General features: G+C 39.0%; 1 protein-coding gene across 6 annotated transcripts in view; it reads right to left on the reverse strand.

Moving 5' to 3' along the window:
- The window catches only part of TTLL11 (tubulin tyrosine ligase like 11), a 54107-nt gene that overhangs the window by 13909 nt on the left and 16070 nt on the right, over positions 1–24128 (reverse strand). For all 6 annotated transcript variants that reach the window (XM_075111747.1, XM_075111745.1, XM_075111744.1 and 3 more), the window contains 3 exons: positions 22377–22952; positions 21695–21790; positions 21057–21175 (listed from right to left, as the gene is read on the reverse strand). In XM_075111747.1, coding sequence (XP_074967848.1) covers positions 21057–21175; positions 21695–21790; positions 22377–22952 — 791 coding nt within the window. The remainder of the gene's footprint in view (positions 1–21056; positions 21176–21694; positions 21791–22376; positions 22953–24128) is intronic.

Here is a 24128-nt window from a genome sequence, read left to right on the forward strand (position 1 = left end):
TCCAGAGACGCGTCACTGCTGGGAGCCACAGAAGGCTCTGTCTCCCTGACTGACGCAGAATGGACACAGTCAGATCATTAAATGGGGCTAAGTTTGGTTTGTATTAGGGTCATAGAAAATCGTGTTCATAGAGGAAAAATCCCAAACCTGTATTATGGTCAAAGAAAAAAATATCGTTGAATATTGCAAAGCAGAGGCTTTAAGTTACCACCTAGAATTTCCTTCTTCCTCTCTTTTCTATGGAGAAAAGCCTACAGCTCTCTTTGAGGTCATGGATAAAAACTCAAACCCAGCTTCTCATTTCCAGCTTTTACTGAAATAGCTCTTAAAAACAATATTTCATATTAGAAAAGTATTTTTTTAAAGAAAACCAGCTCTTTTTTTTATGCTACCGCATGTCTCCTTCCTTTCCGTTTACGATTCTATGATTCTGTAATTGGGAGAGTCCATAAAATATTTAAATCAGAACAAGAAAACTTAATTCTGATCTTTATTGCCAAATCTTGTATTTCCATTAAGTAAAAAACAGAGAATATAGTTCTTATTTCACTTTTACAGGTCACTGCTTTTATAAATTTTAATGATTTGTTTTCATTCTTTAGCTTCCCCCTATCCCCCAAGATTTCCCTAGGTTTCCTTTTCTAATGCACTAGAGCTTGATTAATTTCATCATATAATTTGGATTAAAGTAAAAGTTACATTTAGCACTTTTAATAAAGCTAAGACTTTCCGAAACAACCCTGCACAAGAGCTTGTCCGTATCTGTAAAACTGAATTGATACATGGACTTGCCTATTCCATGTGCTCACCTTAATGGCACGCATTCACACTGACTATATGCAGAGTATAATTCTCTGCTGCTACCACAGACACCACTTCAATAAAAGTTTATTTTCTGTAAATTTATTCAACACACTCGTATGCACCCAATCCCAATGTAGTCTCAACACGAGTAATTAAGAAAAACTGCCTAACTAGGTACATTACAGCCAGACTCGGTATCTATAAAAACAGGATTTTACTGCGATCTGCACATTTTTGCAAGGAAACAGTGCACAACATATTTTTTGCGCTAGCACTAGATAAATTACCCTCGCTTGCAATGCACCATTACATTTTCTTCTGTGTTTCGCTGCCATCTGCCATCGCCACACCATAAGGGTGAGCCGGATGACATAACTCCCCAAGGGTCACGCAATCAAAGACCAGTATAAGCCTTGGCAGTACACCTACACAAAGCAGAAACACAGCCCAAAGTCCAGCAACGATGAATACGTAAGGGGGATTTTCACCTCCATTTGTACCAGTAATTCATCAGTCCATTGGGAAATACAGAAGGACACATTTTTGTGATGTCACCTGTCAGATTCAAAGTGTCACTAAGAACTCCTACACCTATTTACCATCCAGTTCTTTAACTCCAGGAAGTGACTTCCAAGAAACAGCATATATATGGTGTCATTCAGGACCTCTCCTTGAGAGCCCGGGTACACCACAGGGCTCTCGTGCTTGGCCCTCGACTCCCTGAAAACCCTGCAAAACATCCGTGGACGTGCAGCAAAGTTGTGGGGAAGGGATCGGAAAGTCCAAAAGGCTGAAACAAATCTCCAGAAAGAGAAACTTGCACAGGTTTCCTCCATTAGTTCCCTTCTCAAGGGATTTCCAACAGGCAAGGGGAGGAGAAGAAAGCTGAGCCCTGCACTTTAAAGCTGCTCCTTAGAATTAATTGTTTTGACTGACACAGCTGAGTCAGGCACAATGAATGAAAGGTCAAATATAAGGTAATGCTTCTGTTGCCATACAGAATAAAAGCAAGGCTTAATTTACATACTAATGTCTGACCTCAATACATTAATTTCTCTAATTCTGCAGCTCCTGACAGATCTCTCTTTAGAAATGATCAACTGTGGAGACAATATTAACTGCGTCTTTAAAAAAATAATTTCAATTTTAATAAAGCTTATGGAAATGACATCTAAGACTACTTATCTTTTATACATGATTACTAATTTATTAATGTTTCCTCCATCTACATTTTATCCCTTTCATTGTGACCGGCCTTAATCTTTATGCAAATACAAGTTGCTAAGGGACAAACAAATTTGCAGCTACTAATTAAAGGCTTCAAAATTCCCAACATTTTGCATAGTTGCATATAAAATCTAGCTGTCAAGTTCAGAGTAAAATTAGGTGAGAATCGCAATATTAATATTTCTAAGAATGCTCACTTGATATATTTAAAATTTAGGGCATTGCTAGAAGTAAAAATTAAGCAATTTTTGTATCAGCTGACAACTGCTTACCTAATAAAAGAAAATAATATGTTCTGGATTCTGAAGCTATAATTATTCCCTCAGCTGAGCCGCTATTCTCAAAGCAAGGACTATGTTAACATAGTTAAAAGCAGAGAATATTTTGCATGACAAATCTATCTACCCACCCCTTTATCACCACAGTGTACGGACCTCCCAAGAAACAGATACGTGTGTGTTACTGGGGTGCGTAGGTATGAAGATGTTCCTGTGCTCATTCACAGCAGTAAATCGTTTAGGAAAGAGGAAGCCAAAGCCAGCACGGTGCCTGTGCATTATCACCCATTCAAGAATTCTCTTTTATGAACTAATCCCATTACTTTTATTAACACACAAAGATTTCTAGCACTCTCAGTACACGACAGCAAGAAGCTGCACAGTTTCAGTGCACGTTGTGTGAATCATCAGCACCTTTTGGTTTGTACCAGGCACTTACGAGTTTCATTTGAAGAAACTGAATACTCATCTCCTCTTCACCCTCCGGCGAAGCAAAACACGTCAACAGCACCATCATTTCCGCCTTTCATAATAATAATGAAGTTGCACAAAGACAAAAGTATTTTAAAAAATATTAAAACCCACAGCGGAAGAGATTTTTTTGAAGTTATATTACAAACGTTATTGCTCTTACATATAGTTTACCCAACACTTCAAGAATGCTTTGAGGCAGTCAAAGCAACCACAGTAGAGAGCCCATATTTCAAAGAGCAGAATCAATCACATGAAAAGTAAGGGCTGATAATCAGCACGTTGTCAGCAGCCAACTACCTTAGCATCGTACAAAATACAATTGGAAAACGCAGCAGCTATCCTGTCCCCTGGAAGCAGAAAGAGCTGAAAGGAGTTACAATTTCCACCTCTCTAAGAAAAGACAATGCATAGCTCAATTAGAGAAATAAAGCAGTTAAATCACCTCGCTTGGATTTTAACCTCATCGTGAGCATGACCATGTCTAACTTGGCTTGCACCTTCAAGGCCTAATAATGCATTCGCTCTGGGAGGGTGAAAGAAACGGAGCACACTAAAGTTGGTTTCTGAGAGTTGGCAAACGCATTTTAGGTGAATCTAAGGATAAACTAAGAATGTACTCCACAGCCTTGCTGTTTGCTTACCAAAAACAAAATAATTTATCAGATTTTTGAAAAAGTTAAATGGAAGCCCCTGCAGTCTGTCATCAGCAGCTCTCAGGCACAGCATCTGCTGGTTGCAGGCTTTCTATTTTCTGTCCCATGAGTGTTGTTTACCTTGTATCGTACTCTGTAAGCTCCACATACATCAGACCCCTTTCTGAGAAGGATGTTTTACTGCCTCTTCAGATTGGGTGGATTTATTATAAAAAGAAACACTTCTCATTAAAGATTAAATAGCTTTTGAAAGAAAGCAGAAGAGGCTCGAAGTTTCCCACCTTAACTCATTCTTAATGAGTGCTTCTAAGATGTAGAAACTTGGTGTGGATCCTGACTTGCTCCACACCAAGGACACACTGCGATGGATGAGAATATTACTGACATTTTCGTATTATAGGCAGAAAAGACTTGATCTCCACTTCAGACTCACTCGAAACCTAAGACAAGCTAACGTGCTGTCCTGCACATTTTGTTTAGGAAGAAATGCAGTTTGTATTGGGAAGCATCCAATAGCCGCCCCAGTGATGATACGCTTACTGCCATTATCAACAAGTATTATTCAAGGATTAACAGTTCCCTTTCAAAGGGGATGTACAGAGCCTTTCCTATTGGAATCACACAAAGCTCAGAGGAATGTCTGAAACAGGAGACGGTGCAGAGGCACACTGTGCTCAACTCTACTTTGAGCCTACAAACACGCAGTCACTTCTGTTCCCTCCTAGATGATACCATTCAAGATATTCTGGTCTACTTTTGTATGGAGAATGCTCCAGAAATAACAGCTTCCAATGGTCCATAATATAAGTAAATTTTTGGATTCCATTAAAAAAAACTTAAAAAAAATCACAATACGGGCAACAGGTAACACTGTTGCAGCAATCTGTAAAATACCAGAGCATAGGGAACAAGAGAGATTTACATCCTTCCCTTGGCAACACAGCCATGGAAGGAGCTCAGAAGATGACCCAGCCGGAGAAACCACTGGTTCAGAGAAACCTGAGAAGCCTAAAAGTCAAGTCATTCAGTTATTTGAAGAATTCTGCATAGTTTGGAGTGGATCTTAGTTGCCCTTATTAATAATTAAGGATTTGCTCCACTATCCTTTGGAAAAATCCATTCTAGACAGTTTAGGTGCTGGTGATCTTAGTATCTTCCAAGATCAGAAAGGGTTTCATTTTAGGGTGTTTTAAAAAGAAACATGTATGAAAAGAGCTGTTTAGGTTTTCAACAAGCCTATTACACAAATCAGAAGTCAAAAAGGCCGTGTTGATTTTAAACTAAAGCTCAATCCAATACACCATTTCAAACCTGCTATCCAACACCGCAAGTGTGCACCAGTGATACTGTCATTAAATCTAGCTTTGTGGAACACCTGCCTTACCAGGTGTGACAGGAATCAGTACAGCAGCACACCGGAGGGAGGAGAGACACCCTTTAGAGATACAAAGCAGATACTGCACACTTGGGACAAACATCCAGCTGGATGTAATAGCTGCATTTGACCTCTGTTTTTATTTCTGCAGCACTCCTTAATACATAGTTTAAATTATTGAAGTGAAGAAATGCATTTGAGGAGTTTCAGGTGCAATGGGCTGAAAAAAATAGTTATTTCCTAATTTTTAATTGAGATTCTTCATTTCCAACCTTCTCTTTTTAAGAATAATGGTAATATCAGTCTGCATTAGCTAAAGATTTATTCCTTTTAATGTAACAGAAGCAGTGAATGCTTATACTATTACCTGTCATCTATTTGAGTGCTGCAGAAAATATGCCATTACTATAATGAAATAATGCATAAGCAATGCAAAACCTGCATCGAAAGACTTTGTTCCACTGCAGCAAAAAATTATTATAGAACAAAGACTATTAAATATGGGCCCCAATACTTTATTTTTTTGTGGAGGTAGCTTTTATTATTCCTGGCAGATTTATTTGTGTTCACTATTTGCTTTTAAGGTACTTGTGTGCCTCATAATTTTTCCAGAGCTTCCTTTGTTTCTTTAGAAAAGCATGCCTTAAAAATAGTAATACAGGATACTGCAAAGGCAACCCAGTTGTAAAGCCTGGTAATATACTGAAACCAATATTAAATTAGACCACCAAGTCTCTTACAGTAGAACAGAACAAAACCGAAACCCCATGGTATTTCTTCTCATGTTGAAATTATTCTTAGAAAGCAGTCACGATTATGCTAGGGTAGAAAAGGAGCTTTACCCTGTCATCCAATGGGGGAGAAAGCAGCAGTGCAATCGTGGTTTATCAGCAGTAATCCTCCCATTAAAGCAGGTGAATTCTACATACACAAAATAACAGCAGTGTAATCATCAGTAGTGTTAAGTCATGTGCTTTCATTTTCTGGCAACTGGGTGCTAGGCAGTTTTATTGCTTTCTAATTTTTTCCAGAGACTAGAGACCAATTATTACTTAAAAATAAGCCAATCATCTCTCCTGCTAAAAGATGTCTAGCAGCAGAAGTTAAATTATAGAGAACATCACTGCCCCCAATACATTAATTTCTGTCACTCTGTCACTGTAAAAATTTACAGCAGATATAATCTCTTTGAAGGGGGATCAAGTCATAGAAAATATGAGCCTAGTTTTAAATAGAATTTTAATTTTAATGAAAGCTTCAGGGAATGATGTTTATGCTGCTTATCTTTCATACCTGGTGATTAAGTTAATTTATACTTAATGGAAGAGGATATTTCTAATCCCCAGACAGGCTCAACATCCGTCTGTGACTATGTTTTTGGAAGCCTTAAGCTGCTTGTGATTGATGTAATGAAACCAGGATCCTGCCGAACTGACACCTGAAGGATATCTGTAGGAGGGAAAAATGTTATTTTTCTGCTCAATGCTGATGCTTAAGTCAAGCCAAAATCCCAAGCACTTCATTTTGCTGTCCCTTAAAAAACTTGCCTTGCACTCCCTCGCCATTATTATGTGAGTATAAACAGGGGAATAAGCCAACAGTTCTCAGATATGGTTATGATCTAATATTCATACTCATTATTATGTGCAGCATCTGAGAACACGTAACTTTCTGATGGCCTGAAGCTGATGAGAATAATAAAGCTCCTGCAAAATCAGAAATGATCTCTGTTTTTCCTTCACTTCTCATCCCATGTCTATTTAAGACCAAACGCTAGCAATATAAATGCTTGCATTTACCCTGTAGTTACAACAGAAGAAAAAAAAGTCTTGAAAAGTAAACATTTTGCCAGGAAAAGACACAGTTTTCAACTTTGCCTCAACAAATCACTGTATTCCTGTAGAAGGAAAAACAAACAAAAACATTGGTATTTCCAGCTGTCATCTATATCCATGTTATTTTAAAGTGATGCTCTTCCAGAGAGGAAAGCAGCTTCCAGAGATTCCTACGAAGCAGTCCGCCGACACTATCACACATTGGAAAAATCTACGGAAGTTCAAAGCAACACAGAATGGAGGAAGACCTAGAAGGTAAATGGAAGTCAAGTAGCAAAAGAAAAACAGAGAAACAAAACTGCAGGTTTGAGTGCTTCATCTAGAACTGTTTCTGGAAAGGGATAAGATAGTGCCCACAGGTGCCTGAATAAGTCTCCCTGGAATAACTAGCATTTACCCATTAACCAATAAGCTGGGAACATGCTGAAGGAGGGCAGTAATATCTGAACTCCAATACTGCATCAAGTGTCTTGTAAGAATGTCTGACGTGCGTTGCTATGATTTCCTCAGGCCTAAAACCCCCTTGTTATATTAAAAATACCCTCCAAAATCTTATTATTTATATAACTTTATATTAAATTGTTAGTACAAATCATGGATTTTTCTCTCCAGTAAAGTAGTGGAACACTTAAAATGTTAGCATTACAAGCTGGACCCATTTCATGGCTCTGTTCTCTGACATCCTTGTTGGACAGCTGTTGACTGGGTCCATCCTGGCACAGATGGCCGTCCTGATGACCAGGGAACAGGCGGCCCAGACACAGCTGCTCACATAAAGCAAGGCTCCAGGTCTAGAACAGCAAACACACGTGTAACGCAGCACCACACCAACCAACGTACGAAGCACGGAACAGTCAATGCACCTAGATATGTCCCAAGGGCGCAGAGTGAAGTTTGCTTTTGCAAATTAGGAACCTGCCTTTAAACTCTGGCACTTTCTCGGCACCGAATTAATCTAAGTAACAATTTCCAGTTAAGCATCCATGTGGAAAAGTCTAATTAACAGGAAATTCTTACATTTCCCTATTCTATCAGGTTACATCTCAGGGAATCTCTTATTCACTTCTCCCTGTCTTCTACTTCTGTGAGCCCTTACGTTGATTTTCTCTCTCCTCCTGGTTCTCCTCTAAGGATTGTCACACAACTTAGATTTTACAGGACATACTTGTTCAGAAACTATCGAGTCTTTAATCCCTCTGGTTTTGGTATTTTCTTGGGAAGGAAAAAGACCCTACATTACATTTTGATATCCCACTTCAGAGGTTATTGGAGTAAAGAAAAACCTAGTGAAGCTTCATTTTAAAGGATGAAAAAGAATTAAGATCTCAGCAACCTCAGTTGAAAAAAGATTAATGACTGCCTGCGAAAATTAACTTTGCAACAAAAAACAGGATCCTTTCTATCTCCTTCCAGGTATCTTAACAGGTTTACTCAAAACCCTTTAAAAGCAAGAGGGCTTTTTCAACACAGAGAAACTCTTTAGACTGAAAAGAATACGATAACCTCATTCAAACACTATTGTCTAATTTTTACTATTTAAACATATGAAAAAATCATGCAGAAAAAAATTGCTTCAATTAAAATTCTAAATAATGTTAGAATTGAACTGACTTTTTTCAGTGCTCTCCCCAAATCATGCATCCAGGTCAGAGAAACCTGCTGGCTGAGAGTCGCTTTGCAGTCAATGGGAAGTACCTGCACTTACTTCAGTCCATCACAAAAGAAGAACGGAGTGTATTTTCTTCAAACTATCAGTACCAAAGTTGGGCTTTCATATTACAGTGCAGTGAATTAATGGTTTGCATCAAATGAAAATACATAAATGGTGTTATTTCTGATAACAACATGGGGTAATTAGATCATTAAATTTGCTCTATAATTCACAGCGGCACCAACACTGACAATTATTTGCTACGAGTTCTCCCATTCCTAACCCTAACATCTAAATACATTGCAAATAAATAATTCTCAGAAGGCACGTGCACGTAGGAACTTTTCACTGGTATTCAGGGATATAATCCAAGCCTATCCATTAATTTATTCCATTTTACTGTTACCTTGATAAAACACTGATGTGGCCCAGGAGCCCTACTCCACAGAAATTATGTCCTTCTTTTATTAGTAAGGTGATGCACCTTCATACACCCTTGGCTGATCGATTTGCTATAACATCTTCTGGGTTGCAGGAAATCTTTTCCTTTTTTTTTTTTTTAAAATCAATTTGTTTGTGGGCTGTGCCATTCCTGAGAGAACATAAAGTACACGTTGCAACTCAGCAGCCACATGAGGAACTTAAAAAGACATAACTGGAAACCACGACAAAGTATTCAGGGCTCACCCAACAGATTTCATGCAATCAAAACTATCACAGGCAGTCGTAGTTTCAGGTACACACAAGAGAGATTTTAAAGATGGCAAAGAGACAGGTACAAAGACATTTTTATACCATATACAAAGAAACACATAGGCATGCTGTATACACAGACATACATACACAAATACACACTATATACACTACAATTTATCTTTAAAACAAATGCTTGTACACTTATTTTATGAAAACTATCTGGTGGGAAGTAATTTAGTATTAGAAGGATTACAGAAAATTAGAAGTTACTGGAGTTATATATTATAGACCAAGTGGAAAATTTGATTTAAAAGCAGAGTTGCTTCTGTGCAGCACAAACATACATTCAAGAAGGTAAAGGGAAAAAACGTCAAATTAAATAGACATCTATCCTTAATTTTAGACAAGGCAATTAAGCTAACATTCCGAAAAATCAAATTTCATTCAAGAAGTATTTAACTGCAGGGTAGTAATGGAAACTGTGCCATATACAAAAGCCATGAAAAATCCATATATACTGAAGAGTGCAGCTGAATCAGTACTGCTGCAGTAAGTCAAGACACCACCCAAAAACCAGATTATGTTTGCAAGCTACAGGGTAAGTAGAGGTGAAGATTATTTTGCTGATAGCAGAAATTCAGCTCAAATGATTAGCATATTGAAGTGTCAGGAAGAAAACAATTTGCACTCAAGCCTGACTACTAATCACCTTCCCTGTATGAACATGGAAATTCAGTGAACCCACTTGGACAGACGAGGCACGCAGATGTTGCCTCTGCCCCATACTTAGAGAAAAAAAGTGTTTTTAACTTCAAAACACAACAGCTTTCTTGTATTGAAACTGAAGAGGAAATTATAGCAAATCCAAAGAAAGAAGATTTAGTACTGTCTCTTAAAAATGTACCCTAAAAAATACTGCAGTTTCCTTCACAAAGGAGACAACTGCTCATTTTCCTCCTCTTCTTTGCACTAGACAGGCGGTGATTAATGCAATCTAGCTGAGGAAGAGAGGAGATGGCATTTGTAGAATGAGTACAGAAGACAGAATAAACTTATTTCCTTTCCCTATACAAGGAACAAATTAGATTTCAATTAAATAAATTTTATAAGCAGAAAAGTAACTTCCTCAGGTGGAACGTTGCTGAACAGACTGCTTTCTGGCTAGATAGCATGCTAAGCCATGTTCTTCTCTGCCCTGGTACTCTCTTAGTGAATTCACTAGGCACAAATACATTTGTTTAGCTTCTACTACACGACAGTTTTCCAATTTACGAGTTAGTCCAGATTAACACTCTTTGACAAAACGTATTACACTTTCAGAGCTGGATGGACGCCTGGATCATGGAGGCAGAGAAGCCCAAAACAACCTGAGACAAGTACTGAGAATTAGTTGGAAATTAAGCCCTCAATCAACACACCACTAAACCTTTTCAGGGTTGAGATGTCAGCCTTGAAGGCTACATATGAGAAGCCCTGAATGGTGGAAATAATATCTAAGAACATCAAGGACTTCCCAACCATACTATTTTTGCAAGCCAGTTTATCTCTGAGGTAAAAGGAGAAGTGAATGGCCTGAACAACTACAGTAATTTCACCCTCTCAAAGGTACACAGAGCTAACTCTGCAAAACACTTCAGTGTGCACTTAAGTACTTGATGAATAAGGTCAAAGCTGCTATTTGTTTTACATCCTATCCAGCATAACTTGACCATCCTTAATGGGAATCTTCACTGGTTCCAGCTGAAGCTTGCCATCAGCAATGGCTAGATCCAGCAAACATCTGTACGCAACAGAGCCTGAGGGATGCTTTGAAGTATTGCAGAGTTTATATTTAAAAAAAAAACAAACCCAAAACAACACAAAAGATGCTTACTTTGTTAGAATTTAGTCAAAGCAGGAGCACAAGCCAAAGGAGCTCCAACATCTGTGCTGTCAGTTATGGAACGAGGCTTGAACAGCTGCTGAGCGCTGCAAAGCCTTGCTATCAAGCTTTTTATTACAGCTCAGTGAAGTCAATGGGACTCCTCTTGCCCCAGTCATTACTGCTGGTTACGAGGGATGCAAAACACAGCATGCTTTAAGCCAGATTCTCTTACTATTACGACTCACTTATAATCTCTAATCAGAAAACTGAATTCAAAGATGTACTTGGACCCACTGCCTCCACATTAATTTTTATGCCATTTGGAAGGAGACTAAGCAGCCACCCCACTTTATTCCTGACCTCCCTTTTTCCTGGGCAAACCCTGATGGTTGCAGCAACTTCTGGGGCTGCACTACACAGACTAGAGGAAAGTGACATATTCCAGTAAAACCTTCCTTCACAAAAGGTTTTCTTTTCATTTAAAAATCATTGTTGGGGAAAAGCAAGCCGAAAGACTTCTTAATGATCAACTTAAAATGTAACACAGTGTGAATATCTAAGAGATGTAATTGCTGTAGCATGTTTTGATCTATGAGAATGTTTAGAAAGTTCAGATTTTATGGAAACGCTCTTGACAGGTCACATTGCTCGGCTTATTTTTCAATCCTTCCTCTGTTGCTCACTAGAAATTTTAGAGGTAAAAAAGAGAGGTCAATAAAAATGTAATCAATTAGCTGCATCTCAAAACATTGTGATTCAAGTCTAACTGGACAAACTGGTCTCTGTTTGCAATTTGATAACATAAAACCAGGCTTCCGTTCACACTGGGGCACTGCGGCATGCCAATTAATGCAAAGGCATACTACGGTTTTGGAGCAATTAATTTCACAGTGCTGAAAACGAAACCTTTTAAAATTCTGCAACCCGTATCAATTCTTGTCCATTAAATTTTTTTAATTAACTGGCCCTGTCATCAGCTTGCTTTCTTAAGTATATTCTAAGCACTTCCAGCTGTCCCTCAATACGGGGTCATTTCAAGAGACTCAAAGTAAGACTGAATTCACTCTTTATGTGGCAGTTAATAGTCTTTACGTTCAAGACATCAGTGCTTAGAATGCAATATATGAGCAAACACAGACCAACTCGCAAAACCGGACTATGAATAACAGCACTTTTTGCAGCAGTGAAGGTTAAAATGGGAATAATCATAAATGAATCTGTTGTCAAGCATGGGGTTATTCAGTGCTGTGTTTGGGTGCATTCCACTGGGTCACGGTTTAACCCCAGCCAGCCAACTAAGCCCCACGCTCGCGCAGCCTCCCCAGGGGGTTGGGGGAATCCGAAGGGCAAAAGTGAGAAAACTTGTGGGTTGAGATCAAGACAGTTTAAGAGGTAACCGCGCACCCAGGCAAAGCAAAGCAAGGGATTCCTTCACCCCTCCCCGCGGCAGGGGGTGCTCAGCCATCTCCAGGGAAGCAGGGCTCCATCACGCCTAACGGTGCCTGGGGAAGGTAAACGCCATCGCCCCGAGCGTCCCCCCTTCCTCCTCCCTCCCCAGCTCCGTGTGCTGAGCATGACGCCGTGTGGTGTGGGACATCCCTGGGGTCAGCTGGGGTCACTGTCCCGGCCGTGTCCCCCCCCAGCCCCTTGTGCCCCCCAGCCCCTCGCTGCTGGGGTGGGCTGAGGGGCAGGAAAGGCCTTGGCTCTGTGCAAGCCCTGCTCAGCAGGAGCGAAACCACCCCTGGGTTATCAGCGCTGTTCCCAGCACAGATCCAAACCACAGCCCCACACTGGCTGCTGTGGGGAAGAAAAGTAACTCTACCCCAGCTAAAACCAGCACATAATGATATTCTGTAAGGTCTCTATTCTATTAGCAAAGGACTGTAAAAATGAGAAGATGAAAATAATACCAAAGAATGACATTGAAAAGAAAACCTTTTTTAAATCCTAATATCCTGAATATTCAAATAGCACACCATGCACCAAGTTATGATGTTATACAGAAAATGCAGTGACTCTAAGCACTCTGTATGGGAGAAAGTAAAAGATAAAGAGATGACTAATGACAATCAGGTTGGCAAAATGTGAAGAAAGCTTTGCAAACCTTAGTAACCACCAGGGACATTTACTGAAGAGTGTAGAAGCGGACCTAGAGTCTGCCACAGAAGAAAACTGAAGCTTTTCTGTAATATTTTTATACAATAACAAATACATAAACTGACCTCATATACTACTAAGCACAATAACAGGCCATATCCTGCATACTGTAATTTAGAAAGACTGGCAATGCATGGGAGAAAAAAGACATCATCCTCTTTTCACAGAATGAAAATGGTAGCAGAAGGCGAATGTTTTGTCTAAAGGTCACTGAGTAAACCGGCTGAATCAGGAATAGAAATTACATCTTTTATGTCCCAGTCCAGAGTTATTTCATAAAACCAACTTGTCCTGTGATGGTTTGATAGAGAAAAACGTTGAAGTGAATTACTGAATTCCTACTGTATCTCTGCTAGGGATACAGTTTTAGCTATTTTTGAAGAAACATTATTATTGCTTGTGTATTTACACATTTTTAGTCAAATAAAACATTACAGATTAAGTGTGAAGTAGAGCCACTTACAAACTAAAAGATCCGACCTTCTTTCTATCAGCAGATTTTATTTTCTTTTCTGTGTTATTAGAACTGCTGCCACAGCCCATTCAAATTATTTGCCACTGTTCTGCACTCAGTATTTTATTTTCTGTTGTTTTAGTAAACACTCTTGTGGTGCTCTCCTCTAAGTGGCTCTTAAAACCTAAGTGAACTATACCGTGAGTCAAGCACTACCAGATCCTTCCCTTCACGGAGGGACTTCTCACATTGTAGTTCCTGGAATTTCCAACAGAGCCGATCCTAATCAACAGGAGAAAGGTTTGAAGCTCCTAAAAATGAAGCAGATAAATAATTGGAAAAGCAAGAACAGCAGGTGAAGACCAAGGCACCCATAACATTTCCTTCACAAAACTGAACAGAGTAGCTGAGGCTAGTTCTTCTTGAGCAGGATGAGAAATAGCAGTAGAAATAAATACTCCCCAACTACAGAAAAACAAAGTTAACATTTCACTAAGCTGAACTGAGGTAACATTGACAAACATCACATTTAAAAGTCTCCCTCACATGTCTAACTCATCAAAACCACATGGGCTAATGTAACAGACAAGAATTGATACTGAAGTTGGCAGATTGCCTGATGGAGGAATAAACCAAAGAGCCCTCTAGGAAAGAGAAAGGGCCTAATTCGATGCACTTTCAAAGGGCTTTGGCAGAATGATCCCAGATATGAATGCTGGGTCATTTTGTCTGATGGAGAAAAAAAACCTGTGTCAGCCTCCAAAATGAACCAGATCAATCTCAAGAAAGCCGCACATATGAGTTTATACACTCACGGGCAGAAATAAGGCTTGGAATTAAGAGGTGGTGCTTGAGAAGCATTTGAATAGCTGAAAACCTGACCAGACTTCCAAGCGATAGCAAAGGCGTACAGGAATCAGCCTTAAGCTCTAGCAGTCAGCTCATAAAGTCAATTAACAAGTGGAAACCAAAACACTGACACTACCATAGCTACCTTTATTACATGCTTATTTCCATAAGCACTAAGCTCACCCCATTTAATGCAAGAGACACCGTCAACCCTGAGTAACGAAACCCTGTGGAACATAATAGTTACAGAAGTGAAAACTCAGACACATTAAAACAAGACTGAAGAACAGTGATTATTTTCTAATCAGTGATAGCTGCACCACCGGTATTCTCCCATTCAGTCCCTCCGTAAGTTTGTGCACTGAGTTTCTGACCCTCTTAAAACACCCCTCACACAATCATAACCTTAGGGTATGTATAGTGAGATAAACACAGCAATCAAGGGTAAGAATGGTTCTATCATCATCAAAATCTAGGATAATCATACTCTCGGGACATCTTTGCTCACTACATTTTCATATTTCCATTAAACATGACACAAACATCAGGGGAGGTTATGAAACGGAATAAAAAATAGCTGGAAAATAAAGGGAATACAGCTGCACAGGTGACTTCCTGAGTTTTTTTTTTTCCTTCTTTAAGGAAGTATAAAATTGCTCCTCAAAAATCAAGAGATTACAAATAGCATTAGGATTTGCAAAATGTCTTTGAAACATACAAAAGAGAAACATCACCAAAAGGCCCGTTTCAGTAAAGACCCAGGTTCCTCTTGCAATTCAGCAGACAAGGTCAGACCCATCGGTCACCAGCACAGCAGGAGACACCTCCTAAAGCAGCTGCCACTTTAACAGAAGTTACATTTCAGGCAGAAAGTATGTAAGTAGCATGTCCAGAAATTAAATCATGTTTTAATTTAATACAGATCACATATTTTCTTCCTAAAAACTATTAATTTTGCCCTGTATCAGAGAAAGAAATAATTTCAAGTGAGAAAGATCTGTAATCCTGCAGAAAAAAAAAATGAACCATCTTGTTTTGTGAGAAAAGATTAAGATCTTTTATGTAGTAAGTTCTACAAAACCTTGACTGGAATTTCTTCCTAACTACATAACACTTAGAGATAAAAAGCCAAACTGACGTACATTAATATTTACAGAGCGCTCTCCGAACAGAGTGACATTAGCCAGTGTTTGTGTGCTGATCTTGCAGAAATTTGAGAGACCGCATTGGGGTTCCTCCTGCTCAGAAAATTAGTTAATCACATTTGACATTTGCTAGAGCCACAGAATCTAGAGAAGAGAATTGTACCTGACATACTTTAAAAATCAAGGAAAAAGTAATCAGAACATCACAAATAAATTTCAAGGCTGGATTCAAATAGAAGCACACTGAAGCGGTACGTAGAGAGTCACACCCAAGAAAAGATAAACTAGCAAAGAAACGGCAATACCATAATAGGTAACAAAACAAAAGCACTCCATTTTGTGGGCACAATGAATTGATTGGTTTTGTAACGGCCATAGATTAGATTACTTTTCATTCTCAAAGTGTTTCAATTCTTTCTTCTGTCAATGGCTATTTCAGCGCTGAATAAAAGTCATTATATTACTTAGGGGGCTGCACCTTCATCATCTCTAGCATGTAAAAAGCAGATTTTATTCCATGAGCAACTCATATTTCTAATGACAGGCATGTCATAATACTATGCTGTCTTTATCAAAAGACTAAAATGCTTCTTTTCTGTCTTGAAATATGTAAGAAACTAGGCATGTGAAGGCAAGAGATCATACTGGGACACAGAATAAACAACAGCAATGAAGATATAAAGAAGTCTCTTATTAACACTGGATTAATTAGCCTTAATAAACTAGGGCACAAATATTTTTGACAGGACAGGAAAGCAGGTCATTAGCATTGATGAGATGATATAAATGATCTTCCTAAGACATGTAGAACAGACCCTCTCCAAACGATACTCACAGCTTGCAATTAACCACCAGGCAGTTTACATCTAACATCCAGTGGAGAATATACAGTATTTGCATACAAGACGAAGACTCCTTTTTGCTCCTCAAATCTAATGCAATTTTAAGATGAACAAGTTGCTAATAACTAAACACTGAAACAAAAACCTTTTAGTATTATACAGATTCAAAATCAGGCACAAAAAAAATTGGAGTTTGAGAAACCTTTTAAAATGGATTTTCTGTTGGAGGCACAACATAAACAATGATTTGCATCAGTGATTATCTTAATTAAACTGCTGTTTACATAAGTAACATTGATTTACTTTAAATGTTGTTCGGTGTCATTAGACCATTCATTTAATTGTGCAAATTTCCTTCAGCTCAAGTCTTCTCCCACCTTCAGCAGGCTGTGACAGCACCTCTGCTGTAAGAAGTGCATCCAGAGCAGATTTAATACTACACAAGCTTTATATAAGTTTCTTTGTAGATACATTATGGAGCACAGTTCAGCCCCATCCCCTGTACGAGGCACGTAACAAGGATTTCACTCAAGTCAGCGTAGCCAAGGTTTATGACCATGTTGCCTGTTACACACTTGGAAAAAAAATACATACTGTGACCCTAGGAAGGGACACGTGCCACCCCTGCTATACACAATGCTTTCGATATGTTCACTAAAAAGAAACTGCCTTCCCTCCCCCTCTTCTTTTTTTACATTACATTTCTCACTTGAGGAGGAAAGCTCCCTCCTGATGATACAGCGACCAGCTGGCTAATCTGGTGCTGAAGGTCTTTACTAGAACGTAAATTCAAGTCAAAAGAGCTACCATTGCTGGAAAAAAAAAAAAACAAACAAGCTGGAAAACCCACCCCAATAATTCTGAAATTAGCAGTGACAGATGTTCAGAACAGAAATCGAGATTACTGACCATTACCACCCCCTGAATTCACCCTGTAGTAATGCTGGAAGAAAGTAAGCTTTGTTTGATAATATTTAACAGATTTACAGGGGGGGTTTGAAATTCTGTGTTTCCAAGAAAACAGCTCAGCCACAAATGATTCTATTTGTTCCAGCACGTCACCAGCCTGGATGATTCCAGTGATCCACTCAGGCCTTAAAATCCATGACAACAGTACTGCTACACAAACAAAAGCAAAGAGTTAGGATCCTCCATATTATTTCATTAAATGTTTTAATTTCTTAATTACGAGTGAAACTTGACTTCCAAATCAGGGATGCCCAAGGAAAATGGGACTAGTCTAGGAACCAAGGCTAAGGGCAAAAAAGCTCTACGTTTTGCCTCCTCCAAAATTCCATTGAAATTAAATCAGAAACCCTCTTTTTATAACCATGCATTTTTAGCTGGATTTTGTTGTGGTTTTTTTTTTTAAGGGCAGAAAAGACGTAAAACAAAACACAAAACATGTAGTTCATTAGCTTCCACCTTTAACTTCAGAAAGGGCTGCCCCGGCTCTACGTGGTCAGGCAGAGCCAGACACCACTCACCCTCTGGGACACAGAAAGGCTTGAAAACAGTCTAACAAAGTAGCCTGCAGAGCCGCTTTCACATTCTCCTCTTGAGAGGCTCCGAGTCATCGACACACATCTTCACCCTGCAGAGCAGTACATGGCTCCAAGTCTCTCTATTAACAGTTACTTGGAAACTCTGCTTCCGTCGGACTTTGGCTACAATTACACTCACACAGAGGATTCGGAAGCACCAAGGATATTAGTGCAGCAAAGCAGGACATTAACCTTTACAGGGATACCTACTGCCTTCAGAATCTGCACATGCAGAATAGGTGTGCGGGATTTGTCCGGCAGGGTTTGTGCAGCGTCGGGGGGGAGCAGGCGGTGCACAGCACCCACCCTACTCGTGCCTCCCAAAAGCCTCATGTGTGCCTGTGTCACCTTTTATTCTGTTTTCATTCTTTATGTTCTTACATCACAGAATAACACAAAGCCTTTTCTCATCTCTATAACAGAAGATAGTTCCTCTATTAAAAAAAAAAATAATAATCTTTGCGTGAATTTAAAGTTTCTGTTTAAACATGCACAAAATATTAACCACATACCTCAGTACTTAAATGGCCAGGGCAAATTCTTAAAACTAAGAAAAGACCAGTCATGCTGTGGAGCAATAGCCACTAAGTACATTTAAATACATTCATTTGAACTTGTATCACTGCAGATTTTCAAATACTAATTATTGACTAGTAATTACTAGTGATTGGTGCATGTGTTGGAAAGAGAGATATGTATGGCATGATAAACTGATCTTATTCAACTTCACTGGTTTTTTTTTTCAATATTATGTCACATGAAAGGAAGGAGGAAAAAACCCCAAAACTCTATAAAGAGGAAAAAAAATAAACTAAAAAAATTTCTGAGCTATTAATCTTTCCTGATAATGAAGTATTTCAGGATGACTTCTAAAACTCACTTTCATTTAGATGCTTCATTTATTTTAATCTGGGAGATAATTAGAGGGAAATCAAATTCATCTCCACAGCAGAATATTTACCCAAGATGCAGCTTAGACTTCTCAGTATTTCCCCCGCGTGTTCAAAATTGGCATCATATATCTTTAAAACTTTATTTAGATTAATGTCCATTACTTAATTAGCATCAGAACTAGATTCTACAGTGTTTGCTGCTGGTTAGCTGTCAGAACAGGAATTCTTTCAGATTTTTTTTCTATTAACAGGCCAAATTTTGCTTTCCCTGCTGCCAGGCGCAATTAGACTAGCAGAAGTATTACAATGGATAGGCAAACTACTGTCCAGCTTTCTATCTCCAGTCAATTATTTAGTTGTTATCTTTGTCCTGCAAACAGAGTAACGATGCCATTGCTCTGCAGTTACTGGTAGGAGTGTTTGAAGAGGGAATGTGGGAGCACACACCAGAGTTGGTTGAAATGCACCAAAACGAGTGAGAGGCAGAACACAAAGCAAAAGCACTACAAAAACCTTTGCTAGTGAAAATGAGGCAAAAGCAACCGGTGCTCAGCTCCTCTCTCAAATGCTTTTACTTTGGTGTAAATCTCCATAGGTGATCAGAATGGGGTGCTTTACTTGAAGCTCACAGTAAGATCACGTCTCTCTCAAGAAGTCCTGTGCACCATCCGCAGTGCAATAAAAGCTACTGGGAAGCAGAAGGGGTAAATCTCAGCTGAACAGAGGGCACTTGTCACATGTGAGCTCCTGCATATCCACACAAGAAGTTATCAGAATATTGCCCTTTGCAGCAAGAAATAGGATTGGCTTATGGTGAAGACACGTAAATATTCATCAACAAGATGCTCCATTAACCAGATTATCCTAAAAAAAAGCTGTGTCACTGACAAATTCTTGCTGTGAAGAGCCAACGGTTTATCTCATCACCAACTAATCCTGTTATAAATTATCTAGTACTCTAAATGTATCAGAGGAGAATCCTCAGTTGAATGACTGTTCCACATACACTGGCATTCTCCAGGAATGTATTTGTAATCATCATTTGCCTTTTTCCATATCTAATATGTAGTTAATGAATGCCTGACATCATCTTCAGCATAAAAATAAAAAGACGTGACTATGCAATTACAGCTTAAAAAATGATCTTTTTTCAGCTCCGTGCACTAATGCAATCTTAATCGTGGAAGTCAAGTACAGACAACACACAGTTCAGATTGCTTTGCAAGACATCCTGTATACTGACCACAGCAACCGCCATGCGTGGCACCGCCCCTGAAAGAACAGTTTGATCTTAGGATAATATGACAATTATACAGAACTTGTGAGTATTATCAGTCACGTCTTGCTCACAGGACTCTGTCTACAAAAGGACAGCAAGTTTGCCCCTTGAAATCATTATAGAACTTGAATAACATATTTAAGCTTGCCACTAAGTGCCACGAGAAGAACAAACCCGGTGTTGTAGTGGGGAGGCAGGCCTATAAACAAGAATTTCTAGGGACAAGAAAAAAAAATCTCCCTTTCATGTGTTCAAGGAACTGCGTAAAACAAGGTGTTTCATCAAAAATGAAGAAATTATTTCTCTCAGCATGATCCCACCACAAGTATTTATGTGCACAGTGCTTCAGGCGGTTCCTCGTGCTTCCAGATCATAGATTTAACGATGTTTATTGTCACAGATCAAGGAAGCCATTTCTAAATACAATAGTCACATTTTTCAGCTCCAGTGGCGCAATTCATTGAGTAATTTGTGACTTTCAAGCAAATTAATACACAAATTTACATCTCATGACTATTTGGAATAAAAAAAAGAGGCCTCAAGTAAAAGTACAAATAAATAAACCCGAGTTACTAAATTGTCTGCATCAGTTCTGAATCAAAGGTAAGATACTTCAGGGGAACTGATAAAGCCTGATTTACTACCCATTTGTGGACCTTTTCAGTTCCCTGAGCTAGAGCACTTGCATGGCTCCCTCCACACGTCTGCGTTCCTATAAGGAAGGAGCATGTGAAGCGGTCAGCACCGAGCTGTAGGGATGCCATTTGGTCGACATGCTGCTACTAGAACAGAAAATATAACGAACTGATTTTTTTCTCCCTGGCACATCCACAAATCCAAGTACTCTTTCTGTACCATGCCACCAATTAATATCCTGCAAGCTTTTTTGAAAGGGCTAACATTGTAGATGTAAAAAGAGTCACACAGCAGGAACTCATGGTCCTGGATAAACTAACATAATTGGGGGGGGAAAAAATCACTTTTGTAATTATTGCAAGGCGCTAATGGAAAAAAAAAGGCAAGTCAACACACTTACTGGACATCTTTTCTCTTTTTCTTCTGAGGGTCCACTAGACGAAGAGTATCTCTAATAACAGCTACTTTTACTTCTTCATCAACAGGGCTTGGGACATTTTCAAATACTCCAGGAGAAAGCTTTAAATTACAGAGGGAAACAATTACCCAGCACTAAGGATTATTTATTCCACGTTTGCTCAAGCTTCATGCATGTTCTATGTTTTAAATACACAGTAACAGATTACAAAATACTTCTTAACACACAAATACCTTAACATTTTCAGAATGATATTACAACAATATTTGGCAAGTTACTCTAGTAAATTGAAATATTTAAAAAAGATTGTTGCCAGTGTTATAATTTATATTATGTACATAAACACGAAAAAATTATTAGCAATCCCCTAAACACAATTAAGTCAACTGCAGGGGATGATGAGTAAATGTATTTATGACAAAGATGATGGACAGCTTTCACAATTCCAGTATGTGATATTTCCAGTGTATACTATTAGCAGTGATTTCAAAACAGAAAATTACAGAGAACCTTGGAGATTTCATATTAGCAGACAGCTTTCATCTTTCAAAGAAGGAAAAAGCCCAGAAAACCAAATGTAAACAATTTCATTCCAATATCACTATCTTGTTCAGTCTTACCTCTTGCTCATGTTCTATTCTCATGCTGGGGTTTGCATTTACTTCTAGTAACATGGGCTTCAAGTTTTTCATCAGGAGAATGTCAAACCCTAGAATCTGCGCATAACAAGCAATGCGTTACTTCCATTCTACTCACAGTGTTCTTCTAGAGAACGCAACAGTCATCCAAACATCAGCACTCAGGAGAAAGAAGCATTTGAAGGACAAAGGAGAAGTGACTGAGAAATATGTTATATTGCTGAATAATTACTGATACCATGTCTTTGATACTAACGGCTACTTTCATGCTACCCCGACCTCTAAATACTGCATCTGTCAACATGGACACCGATGGCAAGCGCGTCTTAAAATTGCCATCATAACAGCTGTGTTAGGAAGCTGCGAAGCTCCATAGTTAAAACATCTAGAAAATGGAAACTGGAGTGAATACTGCTACTGATAGCCATTTGAAATTCTCCATATATGTTTATGCCTAGTAGTAACAGGAGCCAGATTTGTAAGGTAAAACTTGGGCGAGGAGAACCCAAGCTCCGAACCCACGCGGTGCTGTTCAGTGGATGCGCTACATCCAGCCAGTGATCAGCAACAGAACTCGAGATAGCTTTCAGAAAAGGAATTAAACAGCCACAAGATTAATCCATGCATAGGAACAACGGCATACCTGGCAGAAGTTCCAACCTACCTGGAAGCAAGTTGGCCCAGGCTTTCCTGCTGGTATGTCAGACTGATAGTAAACTTTCAGTTCTGGTGTCAGTGCAATAATTGTTTTAATCACCAGTGCAATTATATCTGACCACAGCTTTTTGACATCAGCTCCCCTGGAAGACAGTCTGCACAGAATGCTTGAAAAAGTCCTCTTGCTGCCAGTGTTTACGCTGTCAGAATGGATGAAATTCCCACTATGGATGTTTAGTGAATAGTTGGTTAAGTGCATAAAAACCTGGTGCAAATTTTTTAGAGTGGGTTCTTGATAGGGCTCTGTACAAAATCTAGAAAGTCCATCTTTGGCTATATAAATCTCTAAGGGTTCTAAAGATTTCAGTAAGACATAAAGACGAATATCAAATTTCAGTTTGTCGACAAGCAGTGGTTTGCAAATATATTCCTGGACCACAGCCAGCCGGCTCTGGACGCTTCCTGTCAGTCTGATGTCACTTGGGTCTTTAATGAGGTAGATTCCATCCCCCTGGCACCCTCCATCAGGTTTTACAATAAAAGTGGGCTTCCAGGATGGATCGCTGTCTTTCATCATCCGAACCTAGAAGGAAAGGGATTACGCTGAAAGACACTAATTGGGGGAAGGAAGGGCTGATACTATGAAAGCCAACAAACTGCATTCATAAACAAAAATAAACAAAAATAACATGATCACATCACTATATTAGTAAACACCGTGCAAAAAAGACAGAAGGTAAACAGTGCTGACAAGCACAGAGACAAACAAAAAGGTGTGAGTAGGGAATTACTAGTACAGATCAAAGGTCATTTTATTTAACAAGCCATTGTATAAATTATTTCAGGACCTCTTTTTAATGTTATGTACCCATTTACAGAATTAACTGCTGTGTATTTCATAAGATCCATTTTATTAGTCACTAATGTATATGAAACTGCAAAGTTAAACTTTCATGCTGCATTTTGAACAACTACTGACAAAGATAATCATTAACCTAAGGAAAGGCACTGTATTTATTGAGGTATGAATGCAGACAAACAGTACCAGAAGGAAAGAAAGTAAAAATTTGGCACTGACAATACCTTTTTCCACCACTGAATGTTTTTCACAATCAGATTCCCAGTGTTCGTAAAACTAACGAATATTGAGCCATGTACAGATATTAAGAAAATACCACAAATTTACTCAATAAAGCAGAGAGTTTACGCCTCAGTTGTTACCTACCACCATTCCCCAAAATGAAGGGTTTTCTAAATTACACCAGAATTCCCCTCGGGCCTGGCCTGCGATTACTACCTTTCTATCCAGTGCAAGATAAAAAACCATTCTATCATGATTTTGACAACTCATCTCAGTGGCTTTGGTTTGTATTAGGAAGATCTGTTCACAGAACGTGACAATTCAGATGCTTTCTTTGGATGTACCTAGTGTGAAATCAAAGGGAGGAAAGTTGGTGGAGAATGGGAGATGTCTAGTACCAAATGAAAACCTTTGGATGAATCTACAAAGCACTCCATGCCTGGCCTGCCGTTTCCTCAAGCTAGTGCACATGTTCAATCTGTCGTCAGATGTTCACCACGGCTGTGCTGGTTCAGTGTGAAACACAGTGTGCTCTAGTGCATGTCCTCGCCGACAGCCAACACCAACATCTACACTTTATAATGCATTTTAATACGCAAAAAGCTTAGAAAAGTCACTACACGAGATACATTTCACTTTCACAGAGAAATGCTTCCAGTTTGCAGATTTTTTTTTAAA

The sequence above is a fragment of the Phalacrocorax aristotelis genome, chromosome 17, assembly GCF_949628215.1.
Source record: "Phalacrocorax aristotelis chromosome 17, bGulAri2.1, whole genome shotgun sequence".
Lineage (NCBI taxonomy): Eukaryota > Metazoa > Chordata > Aves > Suliformes > Phalacrocoracidae > Phalacrocorax > Phalacrocorax aristotelis.